This window comes from Stigmatopora argus, chromosome 19 (assembly GCF_051989625.1).
Source record: "Stigmatopora argus isolate UIUO_Sarg chromosome 19, RoL_Sarg_1.0, whole genome shotgun sequence".
Taxonomy (NCBI): domain Eukaryota; kingdom Metazoa; phylum Chordata; class Actinopteri; order Syngnathiformes; family Syngnathidae; genus Stigmatopora; species Stigmatopora argus.
Genome location: NC_135405.1, coordinates 12583984 through 12597655, shown reverse-complemented (window position 1 = coordinate 12597655; position 13672 = coordinate 12583984). Strand labels below are relative to the sequence as shown.

The 13672-nt window shown below is 48.8% G+C and overlaps 1 protein-coding gene across 2 annotated transcripts in view; it reads left to right on the top strand.

The window, feature by feature from the left end:
* ncoa1 (nuclear receptor coactivator 1) overlaps positions 1 to 11779 on the top strand; it is a 16017-nt gene extending 4238 nt beyond the window's left edge. For both annotated transcript variants that reach the window (XM_077587594.1, XM_077587595.1), the window contains exons 2-21: positions 922 to 1027; positions 2935 to 3104; positions 3170 to 3276; positions 3339 to 3516; positions 3761 to 3943; positions 4014 to 4106; positions 4221 to 4361; positions 4544 to 4691; positions 4766 to 5657; positions 6415 to 6627; positions 6698 to 7004; positions 7099 to 7266; positions 7719 to 7833; positions 7932 to 8100; positions 8177 to 8503; positions 8867 to 8965; positions 9073 to 9484; positions 9576 to 9735; positions 9804 to 9975; positions 10504 to 11779. In XM_077587594.1, the coding sequence (XP_077443720.1) occupies positions 939 to 1027; positions 2935 to 3104; positions 3170 to 3276; positions 3339 to 3516; positions 3761 to 3943; positions 4014 to 4106; positions 4221 to 4361; positions 4544 to 4691; positions 4766 to 5657; positions 6415 to 6627; positions 6698 to 7004; positions 7099 to 7266; positions 7719 to 7833; positions 7932 to 8100; positions 8177 to 8503; positions 8867 to 8965; positions 9073 to 9484; positions 9576 to 9735; positions 9804 to 9975; positions 10504 to 10686 (4326 nt within the window). In that variant the 5' untranslated portion in view covers positions 922 to 938 and the 3' untranslated portion in view covers positions 10687 to 11779. The remainder of the gene's footprint in view (positions 1 to 921; positions 1028 to 2934; positions 3105 to 3169; positions 3277 to 3338; positions 3517 to 3760; positions 3944 to 4013; positions 4107 to 4220; positions 4362 to 4543; positions 4692 to 4765; positions 5658 to 6414; positions 6628 to 6697; positions 7005 to 7098; positions 7267 to 7718; positions 7834 to 7931; positions 8101 to 8176; positions 8504 to 8866; positions 8966 to 9072; positions 9485 to 9575; positions 9736 to 9803; positions 9976 to 10503) is intronic.
* The last annotated feature ends 1893 nt before the right edge of the window (positions 11780 to 13672 follow it).

Genomic DNA, 13672 nt, shown 5'->3' with positions numbered 1-13672 from the left:
AATGGTTTTGAAACAGCGGGCTTGAAATCCACTCGCAAAAGGGGGGCGGGGGTCCGCGGCCATTGTGGCAACGGCGCGCGACGCTAATCCCTCTTGACTAGCCTTGTTTGCATTTGACCTCAGATCACCCCCCCGACACGCTACTAAAACACAGCGCCTAAAAAAAGATACGCCCGCTGTGCATTAACACTGTGCATGCATACTCGAAAGAATAAAGAATAAAGAACCCCCCCCGCATACGGCCCACTCGAGTCGCGATCCAGATCAAACGCGATAAGATCTATAGGCTTATAATTGGATACATTCTCTCCGATTGTGTGCGATGTTTTCATTCATGGATTTATTTGTTATTGTATGTTTCAAATGTAGGACTGTTGGGCCTTATTCAATGTTTTGGGATAAATACTTCATGCTTGAAAGTTGGTGTTTAAAAATAATAATAATAATAAAAAAATAATTTCTCCTGTTGCCAGGGAAAAGAGAAAAACAATATTTGTGAATATTACTGCAAGTTCACTTGACTTTTTGGTTTATTATTCTCATATTATTGTCATATTATGTCAAAACTGCCCATTTTTATTGGCCCGCAGCAAATAATGAAAATATTATTGACTATGTCCTCTACAAGAAGCTTAAATTCAGCTTGCATTTTCTTGCACTTCTCGGCTTTAATACTAGATGGAGCTAGTCGATTAAATTTTAATTTAACAAAAGTGGAAGGATTTAAATTTCCTTGCATCTTTTGAAAGTGGCATTTGGAGAGAAAAGTTTGCACACCCATTTGACTAAAATTAAAGAAATGTGAGGGAATGTGAGTACTTACTGTTATAGCCAGAAATGCCAAGAAGTCCTATGCTCGTTATGAAAAACTAATAAATTGTGAAGCTCTGCTAATAATGTTTTTTATGGCCTGCCTTGTAGGTCAGTCAAAGCTGAAGATGAGCGCCGTCGGGGAAAGTCCCTTGGACCCTGACCCGGCCGAGTCGCGCAAGAGGAAGGGCTCGCCATGCGACACGTCAGCGCAAAGGTAACCACAAAAAAAAATCCTCTTGTGCTATGTACATGCAAAATATTGACTTTTTAAGGTCACTGCTTAAAATGTAGCAAATTTATACCGTCTCACTATTTGTCAATGGCAGTGAATGAGTTGCAATACCAGAGTTTTTCCACCCTAAAAGCTTGCAAAGTCTGCCGCTATATAAAAACCCATTTTTTGGGAGGGCAAAATGACAGGAATTTTGAAAACAGAACTTTTTTGAGCTTATATATCATCAATATTTAAATGACTTATCACCAAAAAGGCAATCTTGACTGCCGTTTTAGCAACCAAACAAAAACACAATGTAATTCATGGCAATGGCAAAGAGCCGGGACACGTCTGTTCACGTCAAACCTACGTATGGAGGCCCGGATAACCAAAATACGCACACACCACATGCATATTTATTTTTACGATGACCCCAAAGTCATTTCCTCAAAAAAAATGAATTGCATCCATATTGCAGTACCGCCTTTGAGTCTGCAGACGGATCATCAGATCACGGGTTAGCTGAAGTTTAGCCGAAGAGTCGAGCGTGGACCCTGGCACGGACATCCAAACACACACATACACACGCACGCACACACACACACACAAACACACACATTTCCAGATCCCAGAGTAAGCTTGGCCACTCTTGTGAGCCTTTTAAGGCCCAATAGCTGATGTAAGCTGATGTAACATCCCGGCTCGTATTTCCAAAAGCGACCAGTGACCTGCACGTTCACACAACGTCCTCCTCCTCCTCCTCCTCCTCCTCCTCCTCACCCTTTTCCGACTCCCTCCATAACACACCCCCTTCCGCCCGCCCTCCCTCCCTCTCTCTGGGCCACCATGCCTGTGTGTTTTGGCCGGGCCAAGCGCTGACCTACTTTTTCGCTGTTGTCCTCGTACACACACACAAACGTTTTCATTTTCCGCGTTTACTACGTAACGTAGCCGCCTGTTAACCGAGTCCTTTCGGAGCGGGCGAAGATGAGCTTTTAAAGGACGTCATTAGCGCTTTATTACGCCGGGGTGACGTCTGTGACAAATCTTTTTACGTGTATCCGTCACGCTCGGCGTTAGCGCTAACCGTGCCGCCGATAAAAACGGAAGAGGAAAAGCCTGCGAGGACGGCGGGAATTAAATTGGAGTTAACCAGCGGCGCTTTGAATGATGGTGCTCGCGCACTGATTTGCCATTTAGCATGAGTTGAACGTGATTGGTTGGTTCTGAGCACAGCCACGACCACACTTATTAGAGTGCGGTGACGTCCCCCTCATGTATATTTATAGTTTTTTTCTTCATTCATGGAAAACACTTGTTTTTTTTCTGAACATGGCAGCCTTGTGTTAGAAAAATAAACAGCAGATTTAAAAAAAAAAGCTTCAGCACCCCTGCAAGATTTTGTACCCAAAAATTCCAACACATCAACAAGAGCCGGCTCTAGAGGTGACTGTGTACTTCCCTTTAAAAAGCATGCAAAATTAGCTTACCTTCTCTCTTCATACCTGAAATTCAATACCAATTAGCATAAGCGGACATCTGAACCTCTTGGCCAATCATCTTAAAGACCAAAAAATGGTCTAAAACTAAAACAACAATGGTCTAAAATACATGTGTATGTGTGTCTATGGATATGTTCATTAATATGTGCATTATTAAAGAAATCAAACTCAAAAGCTGCAAAAAAACCACAAAAAAACTTTATAGTATTGAGTTTGGATCAAACTAATAATTTTTAAAAAGTATTATTAACCACATTCACCCATATTGGGAGGCAGCCATACCTGACATGGAACATTTTTTTGTATCAGTTAGCCGCTATCGTGCTAATCGAGCAATCCATTCAAATGACTTCCAAATTTCTTCCTGCCTGTAGTCACATGTTTTTACGTTTTTTTTCCCGACAGCCTGGAGAAGCGGCGGCGCGAGCTGGAGAGCCGTTACATCGGCGAGTTGGCGGACCTGCTCTCCTCCTCCAACATGGGCGACATCGCCAGTCTCAGCGCCAAGCCCGACAAGTGCCACATCCTCAAGAGCACCGTGGACCAAATCCAGCAGATGAAGCGGCGCGAGCAAGGTGAGAAACCTTTTCTTTTTTTCCCAAATAGCCGCCGACTGAGCGCTTGATCTCCACCCCCGCAGAGAAAGCGGCTCTTCGTTCTCCGGATGACGCGGTGCAGAAAAGCGACATCTCCTCCAGTAGCCAGGGACTGCTGGAGAAGGAAGCCCTGGGACCCGTCCTGCTCGAGGTAAAACATTCCCCTCTCCGGAAACACGACACAGTTTTTTAAGAGAATGGCGTTGTCGCCAGGCCTTGGATGGCTTTTTCTTCGTGGTGAACCGCGAGGGACGCATCGTCTTTGTCTCGGAGAACGTGGTGAGCTACCTGGGCTACCCTCAGCAGGAGCTGATGACGTCCAGCGTCTACAGCATCCTGCACGTGGGAGACCACAACGAGTTTGTCCGCAAACTGCTGCCCAAAAGTCAGGGTGAGCCTCGGTACTTTTTCATCATCTCCGATATGTCCCCCGCCAATTGAAAACGGTAATCCTTCTAATATGGCGGTTATTGTAGACCAGACAGACACGAAAAATCGCAAAGTAGGGTCGCATCTATATGAACTATAATCGCAAAGTTGCGATAAGTGATGGCGTGGTATTCGAGGGATTACTGTAAAACTGATTTTGCGGGATTATTTACCAAATGATGAACTGGTGGTTTCCGTGCGCCTAGTGAACGGGGTGCCGTGGCCTCAGGAGTCGGGTCGCAGGAGCGGCCACGCCTTCAACTGCCGCATGCTGAAGAGGCCCCCCGACGAGATGGACTCGGAGAACCAGGAGGCCCGCCAGCAGTACGAGATCATGCAGTGCTTTAGCGTGACGCAGCCCCGGGCCGCCGTGCAGGAGGAAGGAGACGGTAGGGAAAGGCCATGCCGCCATGCTCTTTGACTCCGCCCTATCATCTCATCAGATCATTGCGTTTTTAGAGCTGCAGAGCTGCCTGATTTGCATCGCCTGCCGGATGCCTCGTCCTCCGCCCGTCACCACCGAGTCTTTTATCACCAAGCAAGACCCTACAGGTGATTTTGGGGGATGGTGGTGACACGTACCCAGATCTTTTTCAGACCGCGTCGCCCAGCGCCGGCGAAACGATGGCCTTAGGATGATGTTTGTTTGTGCATGGGTCCTCTCAGGGAAGATTGTCTCCATCGAGACCAGCGCTCTGCGGGCGACGGGCCGGCCTGGCTGGGAAGACCTGGTCAGGAAGTGCATTTACGCCTTCTTCCAGCCGCAGGGCAAAGAACCCTCCCATGCCAAAAAGCTGCTCCATGATGGTGAGTCGGACGATTGTGCCGAATATTTTCTACCGACAGTGTTTAAGGTAGCACGATGCTACCTATTTCTCAGTTTTGTGACTTTAGTCTGAAGTTCTGGCAGTAAATGTAGTCGATAAATTTAACTTGAGAACGCTTCAATGAACAATGAACTCATTCACTTTCCCGGTATTCTCGTCCAGTGATGAGCCACGGCACTGCCATCAGCCCGTTGTATAGCTTCGCCCTGAGCGACGGCACGCCGCTCAGCGCTCAGACCCGCTGCAAGTTCTGCTGCCCCCCCAACCCCGACGTTCAGCCCTTCATCATGGGCATTCACACTATAAACAGGTGCTCATTTCAATGCCCATTTCGAGGGTCATACAAACAGTTATTTAATATTTTTTTCTTTTCTCTTTGCCCAGGGAACACAACACTGGTAGCTCTCAGGAAAACACTAACCCCAGCCTTCAGCCAACCCTGGGCAACCTGGCCCAGACGTCCTCGCGCTCGCCGGCCCTGGCCGCTGGCAGCAACTCCAAACAAACCTCAGGCCCCGCCGCCAGCGCCTCCGCCTCAACGGGGCTCCGCCCCCCCGGCAGCAGCAGCAGCAGCAGCAACGTCTCCCCCCAACGACTGAATCCCGGCTACCCGCCGCCCCTCGGCCGAACTCGTCCCCAGCGGGGCGACAGCCCGTCCCCTCTGGGCAGCCCCACGACCACAGCCGCCCCTACCTCGTTTATGTCGTCGGCCGCGTCGCGGGCCGGCTCGGCGGGGAGCCCGCGGGTGCCGGGCCTCCACTCGCCTCTGAACAGACAACTCAGCGGCGGCGACGCCAGTAACGCCGCTCAGCCGAAGGGATGCTTCTCCAGACAGGGCGGCTTCTCCTCCAACCGGCCCGGAGCGGAAGGAGGGGTAGAGGACCCGGTCAGAGCCCCAACGACCCCCGTCGCGCCACCCGCTCATCTCAGACCCAATCAGCCGCTGGACAGCAACGGGAAGGGAAGCGACGGTGGCGGCGGCGGCGGCGACCTCCACCTCCTCCAGCGCACCCCGTCGCCTCACCCCAAACCCTCTCCGGCGCCCCAGTGCCCCGCCTCCCACAGCACGCTGACGGAACGCCATAAGATCTTACACAAACTGCTCCAGGACAGCAACGATTCCAGCACCTGCTCCACCTCGGCGGCCCCCGAAGACGGCGTGGACAAGAGAGAGATGGAGATAAAGAAAGAAGCGCCGTCCGCACTGCAGCGCTCCACGTCCAGAGAACCGCAAGACCACCAGCTCCTTCGCTTTTTGCTTGACACGGACGAGAAGGTGAGTTTCACTTTTGTCTGGTTGCTTCATGCTAACTGGGTGCAGGGTCAGTTTCAGTTTCTTAAAAAGGTCATGTGTATTTATTTTGGGAAACCTAGACTTCACAAAAGCTCCATTCTCACATTATTTGTAATACTCTACACCAGGGGTAGGGAACCTATGGCTCAGGAGCCACATGTGGCTCTTTCGATGGGTGCATCTGGCTCTTCGCTAACCTGTGAGCTAAAATATGGAACCCGCTGGTGACAGAACTGAGATACTACGTCCAGTGCTGCTTTAGTCTTCTTTTTTTGCATTAGACTCTGCTAGAATGCATACTCTCATTGATTAGCAACTGCATAAGAATGTTGTCAAAAGTATTCTTTTTTTCCCCACTTTAAAAGTGGTGAAATTACTAAAATAAAAGACACCCATTTACATGTATTTTGACTTTTAAATTCGGAGTATGGCTCTCTTCGTCAAAAAGGTTCCCGACCCCTGCTCTACACAGTAAAAATATGTTTAGCATTTTTTCACATCACTGGTGAACTATTTTAGAACATCAGTGGATATATTTTGCTGCTACCTGATGGCTACCGACTCCATGTTAGCCATCTCTGCTATACTAAAAGAGGAAAAAGGGACTATTAACAATTTAATTTTGAAACTTGAGTAAACAAATCCGTTTATTGCTCAGACTTTAGAAGCCACGAGCTATTATCTCCAGTTAAACATTAATCAACGACCGCTAATAATGCTTACGGATTTTCCTTGGCAGGACTTGGGAGACCTGCCCCCTCCGTCGGCGCTCAGCCTGCAGACGGTTCGGGTCAAGGTGGAGAAGCGAAACAGCGGGGACCCGTGCGTGGCGGCGACGCTGGGCGGCAGCCCCGTCGCCAAAACCGGCGGCGCCCCGGTTTGCGTCAGCCCCAAATCCAGCCCCTTGGGGGAGAGGCGGCGAGACAGTCGGCGCGACAGCCGCGACTCCACGGTAACGATTGCATTGATATGACGACAACGCTTGTCAAAATCGCACTCATTTTTAAAAATCCACCACCCAGATGTCAAGCGGCGGCACTGACACGGAGACCCCAAGCCAGCTGCCAGTCACCCTCAGGGGCCCCAACGCGCTCAAGCAGGGTACCGACGACGGCGGGGTCCACCAACTCCACTCTCCGGCCTCCCAGGCCCCCACGCAACTCCAGTCCCCGGGACCTCCAATGCAGTCCCCGCTCTCCCAGTCCTCCTTGCAGTCCCCGTCCCCACAACTCCAATCGCCTTCTCCTCAGCTCAAGCTCCAGTCGCCCACCCGACCACAGCCAGGCGGCATCAGCGTGAAGAGGGAACCGCCCGGCACTCCCAATAGAGGTGAGCCTTCATCACGTCCCACCTAAGTGGGGGGGGGGATACATAAATAAATATCCATACAAGTCGACCCATTCCCCATGTTTGTTTTCTAAAGGCAACAATGACAGCGGTCTCCAAAGTCAGTCGACGTTCGATTTCTGCAGTCCTCCGACACCAAGCCAGCCCCAAGGAAAGGGACTGGGAGACCCCTTCCAGGCCCCCCAAAATAGCAGCAGTCCCTTCCCCGAGGCAGAAATCGTCAACCTGTTCAGTTCGACCACTGGTAAGCAAGGGGAATTCTCAGGCTTTGACATTTTGGGGAAACAGCTGAGTAAAAATTAGTCTTCTACCTGTGATACTCTGAGGCACTTTTTGGAGCATAAATCAGACATAGTTGCACATACAAAAACAAGACATGGACTTGATTGAGCACACGTTGCTACAAGGCAGACGTGTATTCTGTCACGTCCATGTTGCTCGACAACAATAACCCTGGCGCTCATTTGCACCTCGGCGTTAAATGCAGCAGCTTCAGCCATGAGTTAAACTGTTGCGGTAACCAAAAGCCAAACAGAGGTCGATACAATGCAATCTTTCATAAATGAATCACATGACGTTAGAAAATATGCAATAGTAACCCACCCGACCGACACAAAGTTGTTCCGGGCTGCCACCTCCTGGCGAAAGCCTTCTATGTCCTTTTCCCAAAATATTGATGTCGCTCAATCCACGCAGGCCCGACCAAGTTGGATTTGGCCGAATCCCAGTTCCAGCCTCTGACCCTGCCTGACTCGCTGTCCTTCGATACGCTCGGGACGCCGTTGCAAACACCTCTTACGTCGCCCCAAGAGTGAGTACTAACGCACGCCTTCGCACTTGACGAAGCCATAACGACATTCATTCTTGTTATTTACAAACACGATAAAAATGGTGTTGTTTTTTGATCAGGCAATGCGTGCCCTGTACGCTGGACGAAGTCCTGGCAGCGCCCACCACCCCCGAGGCCCGGAATGACGAGAAAGCCCTGCTGGAACAGCTGGTCTCCTTCCTCAGCGGCACCGACGAAAGCGAACTGGCCGAGCTGGACAAAGCGCTCGGTATCGATAAACTCGTGCAGGTGAGCATAATTCCACTATGCTTGATATCCACTCTCTGTATTCCTGACACATTTTTAACTCGTTTCTCCCCCAAAGGGCGGCTGTTTCGACCCGTTGGGCCAAAACTTTGCACTTCAGCAAGTGGGCGCCCCCCCGCTGGCCTTGGAGGCCAAACCACCTTCGTACCCTTCTCAGTTCACGCCACCCATTCAGTTTTCCCCGGAGCTGGCCACCGTGGGGCAGCAGGCGCTGGCCTTCGCCCCCGCCCGGGGGGCTTTGCTCGGCGCCGCCGCCACCGCCCCCGTGCTGGGACTCCGACCGGGGATGGTCCGGCCGGCGGCGCAGGGCATGGGCCCTCAGCTCAGGCTGGCGCCCAATCAGCTGCGTCTCCAACTGCAGCAAAGACTTCAAGGTCCTCAGCAGGTGAGAAGAAAACGACTACTTTCCAACTGTTGCAAGATTACTCGTGGCCCGAACCGCTTCGTGTTGGGAGGTGGCTAGGGGTTCCCGGCCCTAGTGATGATCCTGACATTTCACAGTGGGTAGATACACCCATTTTTGCTCTAACGAAGTATCGAAGGCCGAAAGTAAATGTCTTTGATCGACGACTCGTTTCATCCGAGCATGGAATTTGCCCCGAGCCCCTTCGGCTATTTAAAGAAATGAAGGCCGAAGCCGCATGAATAAATAATAGCTAAATATGAGCTCATCTCTCATTTAGCCTTCCTCAGGTCATTTTATCCAATGCTCCCTTCTTTGCCTGACGTCGCACCCGCACATTTCCAGCTCCAGAACCGATTGGCGATGAACACGTTCCCCGCGGGGGGAGGAGGCCCACACATGGCCGTTCGCCTGGGAGCGCCGCAACCTCAAATTCCCTCGCAGGTAAAAACTGATGCTATTTTATACCACTGTAAAAAATGTGAACACATTTTATGGGCATTTTTATAGTGAAATCTTTGATTTCAAACGTCAATGTTTGTTATCCGCAGCCTCCACTAAATGCTCAGATGCTAGCTCAGCGTCAGCGAGAACTGTACAGCATCCAACACCGCCAGCGTCAGCTTTTCCAGCAGGTCATGCTGATGAGACAGAACATGGCCGGCGGCGGCGCCACCGCCGCGCCCGTCGCCGCCGCCGCCGCCGCCAGGGTCCCCAAAATGGGCAACAACGGCAGCGGCGCGCCTCAGCAAGCGCAGTTCAATTTCCCCGCCGGTTACGGCCTGGTTTCGGGGAACCCTCCTACCTCACCCGGTCACTTCGGTGGCCCCATGCCGGGAGGGGCGCCCGTTTTGGGGAGCCCCCTGGAAGGCAAATTAAATAGCCAGACCACGTTGCTGGGCGCCGTGCAGGCCCCGCCCTTTGGCGGGGGATCCTCGTTGATGCAGCAATTTGGGGGAGCCGGTGAGTCCAGACGCGGCTAACGGCTAACGGGAAAAAAAATGAAGCGAATCGTGCTCCTCTTTTTAAAAATGTTTCCATTTCCTCCTCGCAGCCATGGTGCAGCCGGAGCCGCCTTTCCCCCCCGAGATGAGCCCTTCCAGTCCGCTGTTGTCCCCTCAGAACTCCACTTGCCAGAGTCCTCTGATGCAGCAAGCCCCGCCTTCTGGCTACCAGTCCCCGGACATCAAGAACTGGCAGCAGACCAGCAACAGGTCCGTTACAAAATGGAATTATTTGCCACGCAAGGGTCGAGCATTTCTTCCGTGTGCCCCCCCCACAGCCTTTTCAGTCCATCGCCGCAGCACGGCGGGGGTCAGACCTTTAGCCAGCAGGGAATGTACAACAACATGAGCGTCACCGTGTCCATGGCGGGGGGCTCCGGCGGCGCGGGGTCTTTGCCGGCGTCCCTGGGGCAGCCGGTCGCCGGCAGCTCGCTGTGTAGCAACCAGCAGGTTAGAACAAACTCCAGTGTGTTCAAAATATGAGTCCAATTAGACGTCCAATTCTTTTCTGCCTTGCTTGCACGCCGTCTTTTGACCACTGGCAGCCCACCCAGTGGAAATGAATTGGCCGTCATTGACACCGAAATGTGATTTTTAAGACAGAATACACATATTTTAGGATATTGCAGGACATGCATCAACTTGAAGCTTCTTGCTAAAATAATTGGAATAATTGAAATGAAAATTTTATAGTCATGAAAAATATATTACTATTTTTACAAATCAATATGGCCCCATTTATGTAAATAAATTCCAAAACAAATGAGAAATACATAAAAAATTGAAATAGTGATATTTTTCCTGATATCATAAATAAATAAATAAATATTTAGTCTTATTATTAGAAGAAAAAAAATTGGTATCAAGTCTAAAAAAAAAACAGGATTTTGACAATAAATCGAGACCCCTAATAGTTGTCAATGCTAAAAAATAAAGCCTAGTTTGACCACCCGTGTTTACATTTGCCCCTCCTCACAGGTGGAACAGGTTCAGGTTTACGCCGACGTCCAGTGCACCGTCAACTTGGTGGGCGGCGACTCCTACCTGAATCAGTCCGGCGGTGGCGGCGGCGCCCAAAAGAGTCCCGGCCCCCCGCCACCGACCTCCCAGACCAGCCAGGCCCAACAGAAGAGCCTCCTCCAGCAGCTGCTCACCGAGTGACGTCAAAGCGTGGACCCCCAAACCCCACTACTCCTTTTTTTTTACTCATACACCATCTAACCTTGGGGGTGTTTTAGCACTTCCCATGCCGCAGAGGGCGCCGGCAAGCTGCCTGTCTGACAACCTGTCTGTCTGCCTCAGCCAATTCATTGAAGGCAGTGTTGTCTTTTGCTGCTCATCCCACCCACCCCCCTGCCCAACACCAACCATCACCCACCCGCTGTCCAATCGGGACCCGGGAATTACCTCGGAGGGGCGGCAGCCCCCACCTTGGCTTTTTTTTTTTTTTTATTTTTTTTTTTTTGGGCTTTTCCGGGAATGTGACGACTGAAGCTGGGTGGGTACCAGCTGGTTCTGCGATGCGCTCGCTCGCTCTCTCTCTCCGTCAGCCTCACGGTGCCTGGTGGAAGTTTGAGCTTCATCTTTTTCTTTTCCTTCTTCCACACACGATTTATTCGATCATTTTTTTATTTTTTTCGTTCTCCTTTTTTCGTTCCGCTCTCTTCGTGCTCGTCATCGTCATCTCGATCAACTTTTGACAAACGGTGGCCGATGTACGGACGGGAGACGGACGGGATGCTGCTCACTTTTTTTTTCTTTTTGTTTTAGTGGGAACTCTTTTACTTTTGTATTATTAATAAGTACCAGACAAAAAAAACGTGGGAGACTGTTGGGATTATTTAACAGTCGCAAGTTTATTAGCCCTCACCTCAGCAGCTGTGAATATGAGGCCAGCTCGGCCTCCATCTTTTCATCCTCTTTTTTTTTTTTTTCTCTATCCAGCGCTAACTCGGCCTATCAGTGTTGTTTGCCATGCGGGCGTGTGTAGTGTTGTACAGTACAGAAGGACAGTAACGGCAAAAACAAAAAATCCCCCTTTTACACCGTGCCGCTTGGGGAAAAATGGAGCGATGGTTAATTGACAAACTGTTTGTTTACCAAAGGTGCCTCTTTGTGGGAGGGGCAACATTTTCAACCGTTTCAAATGAACGCTATTGGCTCACGGGTCTCACTACTGCTGGGCGATACAGAAAAAAAGACGTATTTTCATGATTTGGGCCCTTTAATAACGTGATAGTATTGGTCACAATTTTTTTTAATGTAAAAAAAAAAACCCCAAAAATAACCGTTTCAAATTAACGCTATTTACCCACTGTTGGGTGATACAGAAAAAAGACATATTTTCATGATTTGGGCCCTTTATGTGATGGTATTTGTCACAATTCATTTTATTTTTTTAATGTAAAAAAATACCCCCAAAATAACCATTTCAAGTTAACGCTATTTGAACACGGGTCTTACTACTGTTGGCTGATACAGAAAAAAATGTATTTTCATTATTTTGACCTTTTTATAATGAGATAGTATTTGTCACAATTATTATTATTTTTTTAATGTCAAAAAATACCCCACAAATAACCATTTCAAATGAACGCTATTTGCCCACGGGTCTCACTACTACTGGGCGATACAGGAAAAAAAAAACGTATTTTCACAATTTGGGCCCTTTTATAAATGCGATAGTATTTGTTGCAATTTAATTTGATTTTTTTGTGTAAAAAAAATACCCCAAAAATAACCATTTCAAATGAACGCTAAATGAAAAAAGACGTATTTTCATGATTTGGGCCCTTTCATAATGCAATAGTATTAGTCACAATTTTTATGTATTTATTTGAATGTAAAAAAAATAACCTTTTATATGCTTTTTGACTTCATCCCTTCTTACTGGGGTCAATGCCTGGTAAGGAAATCTAGTAGCCAATCCGCTCACTTTACGTAAAATTGACAATAGCATTTTATCGCCCAGCATTAGTTCCCCAAATTCCCGCGCCATTTTCCCCAACAACCGGTCTCGGCGCGAAAGGGGTTTATTGTTATGGCAGCCGATTTTTTCAAGCTGTACTGAGAAAAATTGCAGCGGAGGAGGAAGTAGTCGCCCCCCACCCTTTCTATAAAATGTGAAGAAATTCATGGAAACGTTGCATTGTCACGTTTAGCGCTTTACGTCGCCCTCGGAGAAGCACTTCAGGCCGAGCTGGGTGCGTTAAAGTCACGGTCGGTCGGTCGGTCGGTGGCAAACATTCTCTCACTCGCCCGCTCGCCCGCTCGCCCGCCAAAGCGCCGCGTTTACGGTATGTTGGCATCCTGCACTTAAGACTCCCTCAAAACGGACGGCGCCGTCAGGAGATGCTCTGTCATTCCACGCACTACCTCAGAGCACTTTTCTTTAGATTTTCTTCCGATTACCTCATCCACTTTTCTACCAGACCTCGTCTGGGTTTCGGACCTCGTTTTCACACTGTGATCTCAGCTCGCCGCTTTCTTCTTTGGTTATTTTTTTTTATATTTTGTGTATTACGATGACGCTGAGTGTGACGCAGTATCGATCAAGGAGAACCGCAATGTGCTCTTTTTTTTTCCACACTTTGTAGACTTCATTCACTATTTTCTTTCTAGTGATGGCCATTTTTTTTCTTTTAGATTTGACAGTCTTTTTCTATCGGAGCGACGTTTCGGGCCAGGTCAAAATTCAGGAAGGAATTTTTTATCACATGAATTGGTTGTAAATAATAGAATTGAAAAGATGATGTTATATGTAGACACAGTGCATCCAGGACTATCACAACCTCATTAGAAAATTGGGGCACCCCACTGCTTATAGCTTTAAAAAAAAAAAAAATAGATCGGAATGTGTTCTAAGATGGTGCCTTGAGATTATTTACATTTTTTAACGGCCCATATTTACAGATTTTTAATGAATGCAAATGCAGTTAACTCATTCTAGCAGCTGTATTTTTTAGGGAAGTCACTTTTAGGGAAATTTAAAGCATTTGAGGTCTATATGACCATGGTGACCTTTGACCTTTTAACCCCCAACCCCCCAAAAAATAACTGTTGAAAATTCCATGTTTAATGAGAAATGTATCCATAATTGAATCACTTTTTTTCATATCTTTTTTTGCAAGTTAAATAATCCCAAGAG